Raw genomic sequence first — 16,064 nt, forward strand, 5'->3', positions numbered from 1 at the left:
GTTACGTTTTTTACACGGTTTTGGAAAAAAATGGCGGGGGTCAGAACCGCATACATTCGTAATTGCGAAGCTTCGTTATTCCGAATGTTCGGATATTCCGAAGATTCGTTATTCCGAAGGTTCGGATATTCCGAAGATTCGTTAGTCCGAAAACAAAATGAGGTTCGTAATTCTGAAGGTTCGTTTGTCCGAAGGTTCGAATATTCCGAAGATTCGTTATTCCCAAGGTTCGTAATTCCGATGGTTCGTGAGTCCGATAACAAAATGAGGTTCCTGCTATTTAAACCAATCAGCATACAGGAATTAATTTATGTAGGATATAAAAAGAGTATGAATGTTAATAACATTTTATTGATCGTTACGCCTAGTGTTAACAATATTAATCCTTTTTTTCATGATTACAAAAAAAAAGCCCGGAATGTTTACCTGTTATGTGGGGTGTTGTGGCCCAGTGGGTTAGTCTTCTGAATATGAAACAGAGGGTCGTATATGTTCGAATCCCAGCCAAGGCGTAGTTTCTTTCAGCAAGAATTTTATCCACATTGTGCTGCACTCAACCCAGGTGAGGTGAATGGCTACCCAGAAGGAAGAAATTCGTTAAATGCCTTCCTTTGGGCGCCTAGATAGGCAGCCCCGCTAAAGCCGGGTTAATAATAGCAGGGCTCGCTGGGAGAACAGTTTTCTGAAGTGGCTTTCTGGGTAAATAATACCAATATTATCATTATGTCTTTTTAGGCCTACATGAGATTTCCAAATGTTTGAGCTCGTGATTCGCTCGCAACATCTCACAAGGATGCCATTTCACAGTAATAATTGAATTGAATTTATTACCAAATATCACTGTCAGGTACACTTACAAGAAATAGTACATCACATATAAACAAAACATTTGGTAATTGGAGGTAACATAATAGCAAGATGCTAATCGAGGTTAGCCCCAAATGTCATTATCATAGTTTAAACAATAAATTTAACTAAATCTCAATATTGTACATCAAATTCAGTACAAATTTCGATCATTTTCAGTGAACATATTTATACTATTTACAAGAAAAAAATATCTTAATTATTCACAAAATTTTATGTAGAATCATTTTTTAGGCAGTATTTTTACCATACCAAATTAATTATTCCAGTAGCATTAATTTTGACGATTTGCTAAATATCTTACAACTGGGGTTGTTTCTAATATTACTTGGTAGATGATGCCATAAAGTAGGACCAGAAAATGATTTTTTCCCCAAAATTTGTATTATTTTTGTCAAGATTAACATTTCACTTTTCTCTATTTCTTGTATTGTAAGGATGGTCTATAAATGAAAAATAATTAAAACTATGCGGCAACCGATTATTAATCAAATCGTGCATAAATACCCCTATCAAATAGTGGTATTGTTTGAAAATATCGAGAATAGATCATGAATAAAGGAGCAGAGTGATAAGTATGATGGTTGAATGTCATTATTCTAGCTTTTCGTTTTTGAATAATATAGGGTTCAGGGTTGTTTTGCACGTCCCATCCCAAACTTCCAGAACATACGTTATATGTGGTAAAATAAATGAGTTGTATAACATCGCTAAGATTCTCTTTGTTACATAATTCCTCAGTCTATAAAGTATTCCAATTTCAATGCAATTCAATTACTACAAAACACACAACTTCTTCACACAGATGAGAATCTCATGGTGAAAATATCCGTTTGCACAAAAATGCCCGTTTTGGCATATAAGTGGACCCTTTTTGGCTTTGCCCCCCCCCCAAAAAAAAATAAAATAAAGGAAAATACGTTACGTCGCCCCTGTTGAAATATGTATCGTCTTCATGGCTACCTGCAAAAAGTCCTTAAAGATCAGGTCAGAGCTTATATTTACAATTTCTGCTCGCGCTTCTTGCTCGTAGTTGTTATATGTATTATACAGTGCGTATCAAAAAAAAACGGGACAGATTTGAAAAGTCTATAAAATTTTTGTTTCAAATAATGATGTCTATATTTTGGTGTTAATAGATGCTCTAAGGTCATATCTTTGAAATACAATTTAAAAAAATAAATTTTATTCATGCTTGAGCGAACACGGGACGTTTTTGTTGGGGGTTCAAAAAGAGGCTTGCGCCAGAATTGCAGAATATGTGTAATACAATGATCAGACTTCTTGCTAATCAGGAGACTTCCTCTTGACCTTTTCATTATCTGTGCCACAATTTTCGAATTATGCTGTCAAACTTCATTTACAAAGTTATTTATTTAATTGAATTATTTTGTTTTTTCATTTAAACTTCTCTTACCTTTTAATTTTACTTCATAAGTAACTGAGAAAAGAAGATTTTTTTTTGTCAACCCACGCACGAAGATTTTAATTATCAATTATTAATTGGGAAAACTTGTGATTATTCAAATCGTTTTATTATGTGAAACAAATAATGTAATGTACCTTTAAAAGACATGAATATATTTTTCAAGGGGTCATTAATTCCTTAATTGCTTGACAGGAAACACAGGAAGGGATTCATTTTTCAATGACAATGGTGTATTGAGTCAATTTTGAGGGAGCTAGATATGGCAGATCGGGTAAAATGTATTAAAAAGTTGTGAGCGAGCGAAGTGAGCACGCAAATATTCCCACTTTTTTTAATTACAATATCAAATTTTGTGATAGATTTTGACATAATATTCAGAAAATGATATCATATTTTACTTTCTATCTTTCCTTATTTCCTGTCCACTTTTATTCTTGGTCATGATTTTTTTAATTGAGGGGGGGGGAGCAACCCTAGCGCCCGCCCATCTGTGTGGCTTTTTCAAAAGGCACCATAACCTTTGTAGCACATAATGAAAGGATTTGAAAAAAAAATCCATGCTCTCCCATAATTCGGTTGAAAAAAAAATAATTTTAGCTTGAAGAAGGAATATTCAAAGCTAACAGAGAGCATATTAAAAAGAAATAACATAATAATTCAAGCAAATAAATAGATCTGAAAATGAATTTTGACCGCATGATTTGAAAATTATGGCAAAGATAATGAAAAGGTTAAGAGGAAGTCTGCTAATTAGCAAGAAGTCCAAACATCAAATTACTTATATTCTGCAATTCTTGCGCAAGCCTCTTTTTGAACCCCTAACAAAAACGTCCCGTGTTCGCTCAAGCATGAACGAAACTAAATTTTTTTTATAGCATTTGAAAGACAAGACCTTAGAGCACCTATTAACACCAAAATATAGACATAATAATTTGAAACTAAAATGTTATAGACTTTTCAAATCTGTCCCGTTTTTTTTGATACGCACTGTATAGGCATCTTGTTTTGAAGATCACAAACATATTGCCCATCATATTTCAAAAAAAAGTTTATAATTCGCGCTTCGCGCTCGCATTATTCAAAAAGGGTTATGATATTATTACATATTTACTTTATCTTATAAGAATAAAGCTAATTACCCTTTCAAAGAAACAAACAAGCAAACAAAAATCAACTTTGAGCTGCCGATCGGGCAAAATATGGGTGAAAAAATTTCGCCCTACCCCATTGGCGAAAGTTGGATCCGCCGGGGGGGGGGGACAAAGGCTACTTGCACCCCGAAAAGAAATAACAGGGAAATGCTATTTTTCCAAAGTTTGAAATTCCGTTTTTTTTTTCAAAATAAATACATTGTAGATTAATTTTCAGGCTGGAATATTACAATTGGTTAAAAATGTATCCGAAGAGGTCATTAAATGCAGTCTTTAACAGGTTCATTCTCTGGTCAGTATATTTAGGGGAAGGCGGGGTAAGTTGTGACACTATGCATTTTGCATGTTAGAATCGATATGACTAATAATATTGTAGAAATAGGTGTCCTGCCTTTAAATTTGATTCTTGGGAAATATTTTTCACCTATATATTACTTTCCACCACCACACTGAAATTCATTGTGAGCTTTAAAAAAACGATGTCAAATGGCTCAACTTGCCCCATATGTCATGTATGTCGGTGTAAGTTGTGCCACCTTCTGGGGTAAGTAAGCCATAAAAACTTTGTACAAAATGTATGCAGGAAGAAGCAGCATGTCAATTTTTTTTATTTCAAGTCTTTTCACTTTCTAATTCTCTATAAATACTAACATCCTCTAAAAGCAAAAGAACTATCATGTGAATTTACACCTTTCTGCCTACATATCAATGGCTTTTCAAGTTTTTTTTTTATTTTTCATGCTTATTACCATAAGAATTGCCATGGCTCAACTTGCTCCATGTTGGCTTTCTCAAAGTACCCCAGTCCGAATTTAATGCGATATTTTCACATCCACACATTTATTATGCATTGATCATTTAAAAGACTATGACAACAATGAAGATCCTTACCTGGACTAACAATATTGTTCTTATTTCTTTATTATATTTAAAGATCTGTGTGGGTAAAAAGCACTCCTCTGTTGTACACCCTTTTTTACCTTTTTCAGTGAAATTTGTATTTTTTTGTCTAAAAAAGTACTTTTTGTTTCAGAGTCGAAAACAATATGGTTGGGTGAAGGGTTATGTAATGGGTCATCAATACATGACACCACCACAATGTCTGACTCATTCATTATTGGCCTGGGGGTGGTGGCTCAACTTGCCCCTATGCTCAACTTACCCCCGCCTTCCCCTAAGCTCGCTTTGCGCTCGTGTTAAATTCTTTAGTTAGATCATGGACCCCAGGGTCCATGGTTAGATGCACATCTATTTCATTTGGACCAGGGAGGAGGATAGCCTCCATACATTCATTGACCACATCAATTCCTTCCACAGAACCATCAAATTCACTTCTGATTTCTCCCAACAGGAAACCCACTTCCTTGATGTCAAAAATTTTATCACCACTACCCTGTACACTAAACCCAAACATACCCACCAGTACCTCCATTCATCCAGCTGCCACCCCGTCATGGGAAAACCGGCATCGCTTACAGTCTATAGGGGTCCCGTATCAGTCCCGTATCTGCTCCTAGGACCCTGATTTGTCCCTCCATGCCAGGAATTTGCAGAGACATCTCTGTGCCACGGTGCCAGGGCAGTCCAACTCCGGTCCAACTGTCAATTAACAAAGTTCGTTCTCTCCCTAGATCTGAAGTTCTCAAACCAAAAAGTGACAAGGAGACTACTGACAGAATACCGCTTGTGACCACCTTCCATCCCTCTCCGCAAAATCCTTTGTGATAACCACCACATTGTACACACTACTGATCGTCTCCAACAGGTCGTTCCCGATACTCCTCTCCTAGCATACCGACGCCCACCCATTCTCAGGGACCTCAATGTTCGTGCTGAAGTGCCCTCCCTCACTAACCATTCTTCTCCCATACAGCATGGCACCTTCAAATGCACTAGCAACAGGTGCATCATATGTGAAATACACATTCACGAGGGCGACACTTTCACCAGCAACTCTACCAGCCTTTCTCACCAAACCAAGGGCAACATCACATGCACTTCCACTAATGTTGTATATCTCATCACTTGCAGAGTTTGTAGGGTAAAATACCTAGGGGAAATCAAGACCTCACTCAAGAAACGATTCTACGTGCACAGATCCATCGTCAACACAGCAAAGCTGAACACCCCAGTTGGCCACCCTTTTTAACCTTCCCAACCACTCCATCACTGAAATGATGCTACAGGGCATCGAATCTTTAGGTACCCATCCTGACTCAGTCCGTACTAGCAGAGAGAAGTTCTGGATGAGACGACTTCGCACCACCCAACCTCATGGCCTGAACATCCAAGAGGGAACGACTGATCAATCTTTCCTATATCCACTTTCAATATATATGTACATATGATTTTTCCCCTCAGCTCTTTTAGATTAGTTACATAATAGTTTTTTCTTCTACATTCCTCCCATATCTCTTACAATTTTCCTTCCTCCTTATTTAGGTGATATAATAATAATAATAATTATTATTATTTTTTCTCCACTCAACTCTTTTAGATTTACCACATTTTTATTTTGCTTAATAACATGTGTAATATATACACAACAAAAAAAGTAAGTCCCCCCTTGAACAAACATCAATAATTTCCGAACCAATTCGAATTATTGATATATTTTTACATGAGCGTGTAGGTAATTTTATAGGCTACCCTCTGAGTAAATGTTATGGACGTATTTTACGTCATGCTTCAGTGAGCACCGTCAGAAGGCAAAAATGTCACTTTTCAAAAGTCACAAGCCAAATATCATGACTTTGATTCCATTTTACTGGAACTAATTCCACATTCTCATCATGAAAAATAGTCAGAAGGCTTGTAAAAAGTACTTTCTAAAGTACAATACAACTTTTTTGCTTAATTTCATGGTTGAATAAACACGAGTCCAAATTTGCAATAATTTGATTTTTTACACATTCATATCACTAAGAATGAAAGAATATGATGACAGTTATTTTTGGGAAGAGTATCTTCAACAATATTCATCGTTTCACGGTTCAATGAACATTTATTGAAAACAAAAAATACGATTTTAAAATATCATAGACAAGTATTGTTTCATTTTGGTAACTGAAAATGATCTTTTCTCAACTTTTCGTTATGTTCACGACCATTTAACATGCTTCAATGATTCAAAGGCGTTTAACTAAACTTTCACGCTTGAATGAACATGTGGAATGTGATGCTCTATTTTTTACGTTATTGAAAAAAATGCAATTCGTAACTATGGATATCTGTTAAAAACCTCCTTGCATAGTTCATTTGATTTGATTTTTATGAAAATCCCGATGTTAAATGCATCAGTGAGCACATAATATTCGAAAATTATGCAAATGAGAAGAAAGTTCAAAGCCTTGGCCCCACTCTGTGCCGTGTTGAATGGTTATTTTGGTGTGCGCGCCTTTTGGATAGTGTTACTCTGAAGCCATGTGCGAAGTTTCATGAAAAAAACTGTTGGCAGAACTAGCAAAAACCGTCCATGAAACAAACCCTCATTTCATATTTGTGAAAATTTTGACTTCTTCTCTCATAGACTTGTGTACATTATGAGTGCATATGTTTAAGAATAAGTAAACCCTTATTCAATATGGTGGAACTTTTTTTCAAGGCTGTCTTTAGCAATGTCATTTGGCAGTAATGTTTATTAGCCTATGGGCAGAATTCTGTGCAAAAATGAAATCGATATGTTTATTCATGGATGAGTGAGCACGCATCAAAGTGGGAAAATTTGTATTTTCAATGTCACAGACTCATTTTAAAGGGTCATAAAGTGCATATTGAGGGCAAATTCGGTTTCAAATATTTTTGTTTTATCATCCATCATTTCTATCACCACGCACTTTTCGAACTTAAAACATTTTCATGGTTGAGCGAGCACATTCGAAAACTTAGGAATGAATACTCTTTATACGGCATAAATGTATTCTTTTCGTAACAATTTTTCGTGACCAGTTTAATTTATGGGCAAATTAGTGGTGGACCCAGAATTTTAAAATGGGGGAGGGGCCTATAATCGGGAGAGCCACCAACATTTTCAAATTTTAACATGTTCTATGGCAAGTTGTAAAGGATACTACCATAACCCCCTATGATGATACGTCAAAATATAGGGGCCACAGAACGGTTTTCAAAGTGGGGGGGGATGTGGGGGTAGCAGAGCCAAAAGTGGGAGGGTGGGGCTGACCATGCAAAAAATCACAATCGTATGGTCATTTTTACATTTTTGTACATGCTTTTTAAAAAAAGTGGGGGGCTGAACCCCCTCCCCCCGCTTCCGCGGCCCCTGCAATACAATGCGCTCACTCAACCATGAACATACGATATCAAAATTGTGTGTGGAGTGGCTAAATGATGGATAGTAAACCAGTATACCACCATAAAATTCACCTAAAAAACAACGTTTGTCCAACATTGTATTTGCACAATCTGAAACACGACTCTTGTGACTTTCAAAAATGGTCATTTTTAATTCAATCTTTGATTATTCATGCATGACCCAACCGATCAATTTCATATTTCCCCAGGAGTTGCCTAATGACTGTAAAAATCCACCTACGAAATATCATATCTCAAAATAATTCCGTTCAAAAGTTACAGCAATTTGATTTAGGGGGGACTTACTTTTTTTGTTGTGTATAGTTTCTTCATATACACCCCCTCTCTCATACAACCTCAGCTTCTATATTTGCTTTACACTTTTAGGAAATATGTTTCTCCTTTTTCATATATACATGTTTTTTTTTCTATAGTCTTATTGTTTTTCCCCTCTCCCCTAGCGGATTTACAATGATAGTTACATCATATATATATATATATATATATATACATTCATCTCTTAGTTTCTATAATGCTTTATCATATACTTATATTATGTCCTTTGCACATTATCAGTTGTTCCCCCATTCTTTCCCTTTTTCCCCACTCTTAATTATGTTCAAGTTTATTATGCTTTTCTTTGTAACCTGTTTGTAACCCACCTCTCACTTATTATTTTGTTATTCATCTCTTCCTCATACCCTCTATCACTGCTTTGTTCCAGATCATGTTTGATGTTGCCTGCCTCATAGCTTAAGGTCTTTCACTTGCCTTACTTACTCTAATTTCCCTTTGTGTCTGCCTACTCCTTTTCTTTCATCCCCTTCTCTAACCTGATTGGTCATCATTACTCTCTTATGCCCTTTTTGTCTCCTTGATTCTAGTGTTAGTGTTGCATGTCTGTGGTCTATGTTATGGTTGTTCCACAAATATGTCATTTGCCTCCGACGAAGATTATGCTAGGATCTTGACTCTCTATTTAATGATAGCAGAAACCTGCCCGGATTTTTTTATTTTCATTTTTTATTGAAATGCCCTGAAGTTTGAGCTTGTGATTCACGCTCGCAGCAACACCCAAAACGAGTTTTACAACTTCAGCTTTGCAAGTATTTTCCAAACTGCTCGCTCATTCTCTCTCGCGGAAACTAAAGCCTAAATATACATCTTTCCATAATCAGAAGTCACTTCAAAAAGACTTTTCGCTACCTAATTCTATAAAACACACAATGACTTCAGGCAGATGATAATCTTGTAAAAATATCAACAAAGTGCCCATTTTGACGATGAGTGTCATTTTTGGCTTTTCTCCCCAAATGAAAATTCGTTCGGCCGCCCTTGCCTTCCCATCGTCATAACAATTGAACAGCAACGGTGTTTCTCCCCACCACCACACTTGCTCTTCCTCTGCTTTCCCGGTTTTTATTTTTCGGATTAACGAACCTTATTTCGTGTTCAGATTAATGAACCTTGGGAATAACGAATCTTATTTCGTTTTCGGATTATCCAACCTTCGGAACAACGAACGTTATTTCGTGCTCAGATTATCGAACCTTCGGAACAACGAACCTTATTTAGTTTTCGGATTAACGAACCTTCGGAACAACGAACTTTATTTCTTTTTCGGATTAACGAACCTTCGGAACAACGAACCTTATTTCGTTTTCGTATTTTATCGAAACCTCGGAAGTACATCACAAATTAATGTTCAATTCACTTCTTTTATTCCATTTCCATTCAAAACATAATACAAATCAAACTTTACAGACGAGTATTCTTACTTCGTAAAACAAAAAACAGTAGTATTGAGCATAAATGGAAATGAGGGGGTCCACTAAAAAGCAAAGGTTGTTAAGAGTGGATCCCCCTTGGAAATGAAGAAAATATAATCGACCTCATATATGCGTTTATACAGTGCGTATCAAAAAACAGTTTACACTTAGAAAAAAATCCTGTTAAATTAAACAATTGTAATATCCTGAAGATTTTTCCACGTTTTAACATTGGTACAGGTCCATTTAAGCAAATGACGATAAAACTGTCGAAAAATATTTCTGCTTGAGTGAACACCACTTACTTTTGAAAAGTTAGTGAAAAAATGATTTGCGCAGAACTTTGAAATAGTTATGCGAATAAAAGTAGACCTTAATCATGAATAACACGTGGAATTTAGCTAGTAAAATTGATTTGAAAATATCTTTTACCTATTTAACTTGTTTCTTTGCCCAAACCACTTCAAGGAGTGCGTTGCGCCCCATCCCACTCCCCCACACATCGAGGCCATCGGGACGATATTTGCTTTACTCTGAGCTGTGATTTACATGAAATGGCTTAGGCTTGATTTTCATTTTGTTAATCATTGTCAAGCTTGGGAAAAGTGTGGAGAAACAAGTATTAAGTGAAAAATGAAATGTAAACCCACTTGGGCATGTAGTCTACAGAGTGGATTTGGCGCTTTGCAAGTCACTTTTTTTTATTACACTTGATATCATTATCATTATAGCTATTATTATAATTATTATTATGAATTCATAGGCATCCAGTCAGAAAAAAGAGGGAAATTGGTGAAATTTACTATAGTTCTGCTGCACAACAATACGTTACATATGCAAACTAAGATAAAAGTTAATTTACTGGGAATCAGTACTTGCCTCTCTAAATTGGCAGTGCTACTTTCAACTTTTTTATTTTGAGGTGCTGGTGGATTTGTGTTCTTTCTGGTCATGTGCTCTGGGCGGTGAGACGTTCTTTCTGCTCAAAATCTGTGCCAAGGAACTTTCTCAAATACTACTCACACAGTAATCCTTTGACCCTTCCATCCTTGAGCAGTGAGCTACAAACTATCAGGTGGCTTTATTTACCCCGTTACCTAGCTTATTTACCCCACTCTCCCCTATGTTATGATGGTTACACTTCGTAATTCCGAAGATTCTTTATTCCGAAGGTTCGTAATTCCGAAACACGTAAATTGCCTATACCTCGATGTTCGTTAATCCGAAAACGAAACAGGGTTCGATAATCCGAACATAATTATGTTTACATCAATAATTATGTAATTATGTTTACATCAATATGATTTCGACCTTTTTGTTCCTTCTCTTTTTTCTTTCCTCTATACAGTGCGTATCAAAAAAAAGTTTACACTTTGAAAAAGCCCTGGGAATTTAAAAATATACAACATGTGGGTAATTTTTTCACGTACGATCCTGGCTTTGGGTTTCATCTATCCAATGAAAGTAAAAGTTTTGACAGAATAATACACTTGAGTGAGCACTGTCCATTTTTGTAAAGCTCGCAGAAATGCCCGTTTGTACGCTGTGTCAAGGAGAAAGGGTGAAATCAAACTTACCCTGTGAAACATTTCTCATACATTTCCCTTGACAAGCAAAAAAAAAAGGTTATCAACTACAAATTTAGAGGGGATCATCCCCCACCTCAAACTTTTTGGGGATATGCCCCCCCCCATCACCCGCTTCCGCCGCCTATGTCCACCCGCGCCCCTGAATGTCTTTTGAATGCAAGTAGCTAATTCTTTTGTTTGTCCTTTTCTTTTCTTTTCTTCTTTTTTTGTTGTTGCTAATTTGAATATTCCATCTAACGAACAGTTCCTGTTCATCCTATATTGGGAATGCTCCTTCTCTTCTCGAACAACCGGTTGATGTCAATGATGGCTGTGATAGCGTAAGTAGAAAATTCCTTTCTAAAGGCCTGGTCACACCGCCCGAGCGTTGTTGGAGCGGTCGTGGAGCGGTAGGGAAAGATGGTCGAATTTCGCTCTCAAAATTGGGGGAAAAAATCGAAAACAAAAATCGAAAACAAAAAAAACAACAATCGGAATCGAAAAAGGTAAACGGTAGCGAGCGGTGATGATTATTTTCTCTTCGCTCCACGACCGCTCCAACAACGCTCGGGCGGTGTGACCATGCCTTTACAACTGGAATAAGGGGATAATGAACGCACATTTTTTTTCTAAAATTGACATTGAACACAGGTATCTACATTTTGCATTTTGGAGCTTGTAAAATTCTCGGTCAAACCCCTTTCTTGGTAAAAAAAAAGGTAGATCCGCAACTGGCATAAATTGCTGAAAGTTGACTGGCGACTGCAAAGAAACGAGTTGTTAATTCGCTTTCGAAGTCACTTTTTTAAAAATTGAATTACCTATATACTTGTAATTTTAAGTTTACTTCTATCGGGTTAAGGCAGATGATATTTGGAAAAAGAAAATAAAATAAACCATGTTACTATGCAGTCCATCTTCCCGTTCTTTATTTCCAATCCCCGACAGCCCAGTTGTATTAGGGTATTAATTTTTTTTTCTTCAAGTATTCCCTTTTCTTCGTCAATTTAGCATTTGGTTCATTACATTTTACCTTCATTTCCGCCTTTGTTTGCCATTTTGTCATCGAAATTTCTTTCCCTTTCTTACTATAATCATGCTAATGCATTAGTAGGCCTATATACTTCGGAATGATTTGTTCTTTCTCACATGCTATTCTTTCGTTGCTTTCCCGCTTTCCTACCGGTTTCCATTGTTTATGTTTTTCTTTTACCTTTCTTTTGACTTTCCCTCTCCTCTTTCCTCCTTTTCCTCCTTTTCCCCCTTTCCTCCCCTTTCCCTTTCTTTCTCCTCCCTTTTTCTTTTTTCCTGTTTACTTTTTTAAATATTTTTCCCGGTGAAATCCGCCTGTTACGCCAGTGTTTTATTTCAATAATATAAAATTTCCACAGATTTGTTAATTAATGAGCGAGATTCTTCATGAAATCAGAATAGGTTACAGAATTTCAATTCTACACGTTCAAACTTTCAAATTTTAATAAAAGGAATATATATATTTTTCATATTTTAGATTTTTATCATAATTTTAGAATGTCATGCCTTTCTTATTCGACATCTGATTTCATGAAATTGCATTTTGTGTTATGTCTTTTCTGTCAATATATTTTTTAATGTTTTTAAAGGTCAGAATATTGAATTGAAATTGATTGAAAAAAATTCAATCATTTTGTTTGGGGGGTTGACATTTTCTGTATCTACATGGTTTTTTACTTCACAGTTCGGTGAATTGTATCGCATTTTGACTTTCCTGGTGGGTTTTGTTAATGAAGAACAAAGGAGTGATCGAGACATGTACGTTACAATACATTCGGAGAATGCACCCCCGGGAGTATTCACTAAAAGAGAAGGTGTTGACTACTCTACATTCGATATTCCCTACGACTATTCATCAATCATGCATAGTCCCAGTAATGTAAGTAAACATGCTCCGGGCTCCGTCTTACAAAGAGTTGCGATTGATCTGATCAATCGCAACTATGGACGGTTAGCAACGTCAACATGTATAATGCATGTTTGTTTAAAACATTTTCTAGCTGTGATGTATGTTCATGCAGTAATTGTTTTCTTACAAATTCACAGTGCTTCTCTTTGTTTACAAAGGGCATTGTGAAAAATTTCCTGTAGAAAAACTTTTGACACTGATGGATTTCCATAGTTACGATTGATTGGATCAATCGCAACTCTTTATAAGACGGGGCCCTTGAGTAGTATATCGTTTTCCTGTTCGTTTTTCTCTCTGCACAGATTGCCTCCCTTAAATAACAGATTCCGTCCCTTTCAGGTTATCACAAAGCAAGAAAATCTATTTTTTCCGCGTAATAGTAAAGTATATTATAAGTCTTATCAATCTGAAAGGGATAATCCAGGTTTGAAATAATTATCTGAACAGATACGATGAAAGCAGACAAACAAATCACTGAAAGTTACGACAGTTTTCATTTTTGCGTTATTTCAGTGAAACTATTCTTAACAGGTCTTCATGAATATGTAATCAGCAAGCTGATGATGTCATATTCCAAACTATTATTTTGTATTTCGTTTTGTTAAATCATAGTTATTCAAATTTGCCTTCAATGATTAAGAACATTGGACTAAATAATTTAATATGTTAGATTATCACAGCGGCAACTTGTTTTGTTATATAATAAACACAATATGAAAATTTTAAATAATCATGATTTCGTGTAATAAGATAAAAGGGAAAGTGACATCAGCAGACCACTTGATGAATATTTATGAAGACATTTTTTCACAAAAATATTGCTAAACTGTAAAATTAAATAATTACCCAATTTTGTTTCATTTTTTGATTACAAAATTCAGCATTTTGGGTGTTGAATCTACTAAATTGATCTAGATGCAATTTTTATCGGCCCGGAGTTTCCCTTTAACAAAACATTGTATCCAAATGAAGGGTCGTTTCGACACCTTCAGCGTTGCAAAATTGACTTCATCAATGAAAGCTCAACCCATATATTTCCCCTTCCCACTAATAGTAGCGAGTTTTCGCCCCACAACGCGGAATGAATTCTACAACGCAGCAAATGCATTAAAAACGCAAGTAAAAATCACAATGTTCGGGTTTACACGCTGCATCGGCTCGCGATTCAGAACCGCGAGCACTTCCCCTCCCTTTTACCCCCCCCCCCGGAGCGCGCTTCCCGTAACTAATTAATTAACTAACGTAATGTAATAAATTCTAGACGGGGTTACCGGAAAATATTTGGCTCTGCCCCCTCTGATAACAGGCATACGCCGCGGCTGCAACGAGGCGCCTTAAACCACTCGGTACCTGATGAAGAAGAACAACTCGGTCTCGCGGGCAAAATTCAATGTGTGGTTTCCAATCAGTTCCATGTGATTTATTTGGTAAAGTGTATACAGAGTGGAGAAAGGGAGAAAGTGCATACATAAAATTGGCCTTTTCAGACTATGTAGAATGTAAAGTATAAAATAAATTGTCCCATTCCAACTTGCACAAAGAAAAAAAATATTCATCATGAGGCCTGGGGGGCCACTTCCATTCACGAGTGGATACCATGCGCGACCATGGGGTCTCGAAAAGCACCCTAAACACGTAATTTCCATATTCTGAAAATGCACCCCTTAACAAGTATTGGCGTGTGAAACACTACCCTTAACAAGTATTGGAAACAAAACGATACTCTTGGCAAATATTCCCTGAAATGAACCCCTAAACAAGTACAGGAATGTTTTATTGTTACGGGTCCTTCGGTCGTCGGCTTTACCTAATTTGGTTTAGTACGGCCTCACCTTCTACATCTCGCGCAAATAGGACTCTAAACACGTAGTATTAGGGCAAAAGGACATCCTTTATAAAACTTTTTAATTTTGTTTTACCATCCCCGCAAATTCGACCCTAAACAAGTAATTTTCCTAGCGAAATAGATACCCTTTTTTATTATTTTTGTGTTTTTGACACCCTTATCACGTCACGTACGTAACGTGCCCTATCGTGAAAAGGACATCCTTTTTACGTGTTTTTTTGGTCGCGCATGGTATCCACTCGTCAATGTCATTTTTGTGCATGTAGTCATAATATACCTGTGTGTCGGCTCACTTGGTAGAGCATCCGTCACAACCGGGAGGTCAGGAGTTCAAATCACGGCCGCGTCAGACCAAAGACGGCGTTAAAAGATGGGATATGCTGCTACCCTTTTTGGCGTTCAACAATAAGGGATTGAGCCTCGTTGATTCTGACGCTGCACAGCGGCTGCCGGGCTCACGATCGATTGAGCAAAACAAATTTTCGGAGTATTTCATTTCTGATGTCTATTTGGAACGATGAAATATGGATTTTCATTTTTTTTCATATCCTTTTCTTTCAGGCTTATTCGCAAACAGAGGCGCTAACCATAACTACTATAGATCCCTTGGATATGCCGTATTTGGGCCAGCGGGTAGCTCCTACGTTTTATGACTTGAAGAAGTTGAATGCCGCTTACTGCCAGGATACCATCGAAACAGACTGTTCAAGTGTGAATCCATGCCTGAACGAAGGATATCAACAAGGGGATTGTACCTGCGCTTGTAAGCCGGGGTATACAGGTTCCAAATGCGGAGATGAGATCCCAAATTTTGAGTCACGTAAGATCATTCATCCTCTTCTTTTTTTAAGCGTCTATTGGTCACACGAAAACACTCAAGACAGTGCATTGGCCTGTAAACATCCACAACACTTTTCCAGAAAGAAAGTACATTTTCATAAAATATTCAATGTACCTCAAAAGTCGTACTAATTCATCTTCATATGCCGCTCAAATACCTAGATTGGCCAGATTCGCCTAGACATGATGAAGGAAAGGAAAAAATGAGTTACTGATGATATTCACGGTGGCGTCGCTAGGCCTTTTTCAGAAGGGGTGAAGACCTGGGGACCGTTTCATCAAGATTTTTGTCCGACAAGTTGTCAGATCTGACATCTTTCCTTGATTTTGATTGGCTGAGA

General features: G+C 36.8%; 1 protein-coding gene across 1 annotated transcript in view; it reads left to right on the forward strand.

Moving 5' to 3' along the window:
• The window catches only part of LOC121425452 (protein SpAN-like), a 54,263-nt gene that overhangs the window by 11,643 nt on the left and 26,556 nt on the right, over window positions 1–16,064 (forward strand). Inside the window, exons 4-6 of the mRNA XM_041621511.1 lie at window positions 11,361–11,436; window positions 12,813–13,007; window positions 15,445–15,703. Coding sequence (XP_041477445.1) covers window positions 11,361–11,436; window positions 12,813–13,007; window positions 15,445–15,703 — 530 coding nt within the window. The remainder of the gene's footprint in view (window positions 1–11,360; window positions 11,437–12,812; window positions 13,008–15,444; window positions 15,704–16,064) is intronic.

The sequence above is a fragment of the Lytechinus variegatus genome, chromosome 12 (genome assembly GCF_018143015.1).
Source record: "Lytechinus variegatus isolate NC3 chromosome 12, Lvar_3.0, whole genome shotgun sequence".
NCBI lineage: Eukaryota > Metazoa > Echinodermata > Echinoidea > Temnopleuroida > Toxopneustidae > Lytechinus > Lytechinus variegatus.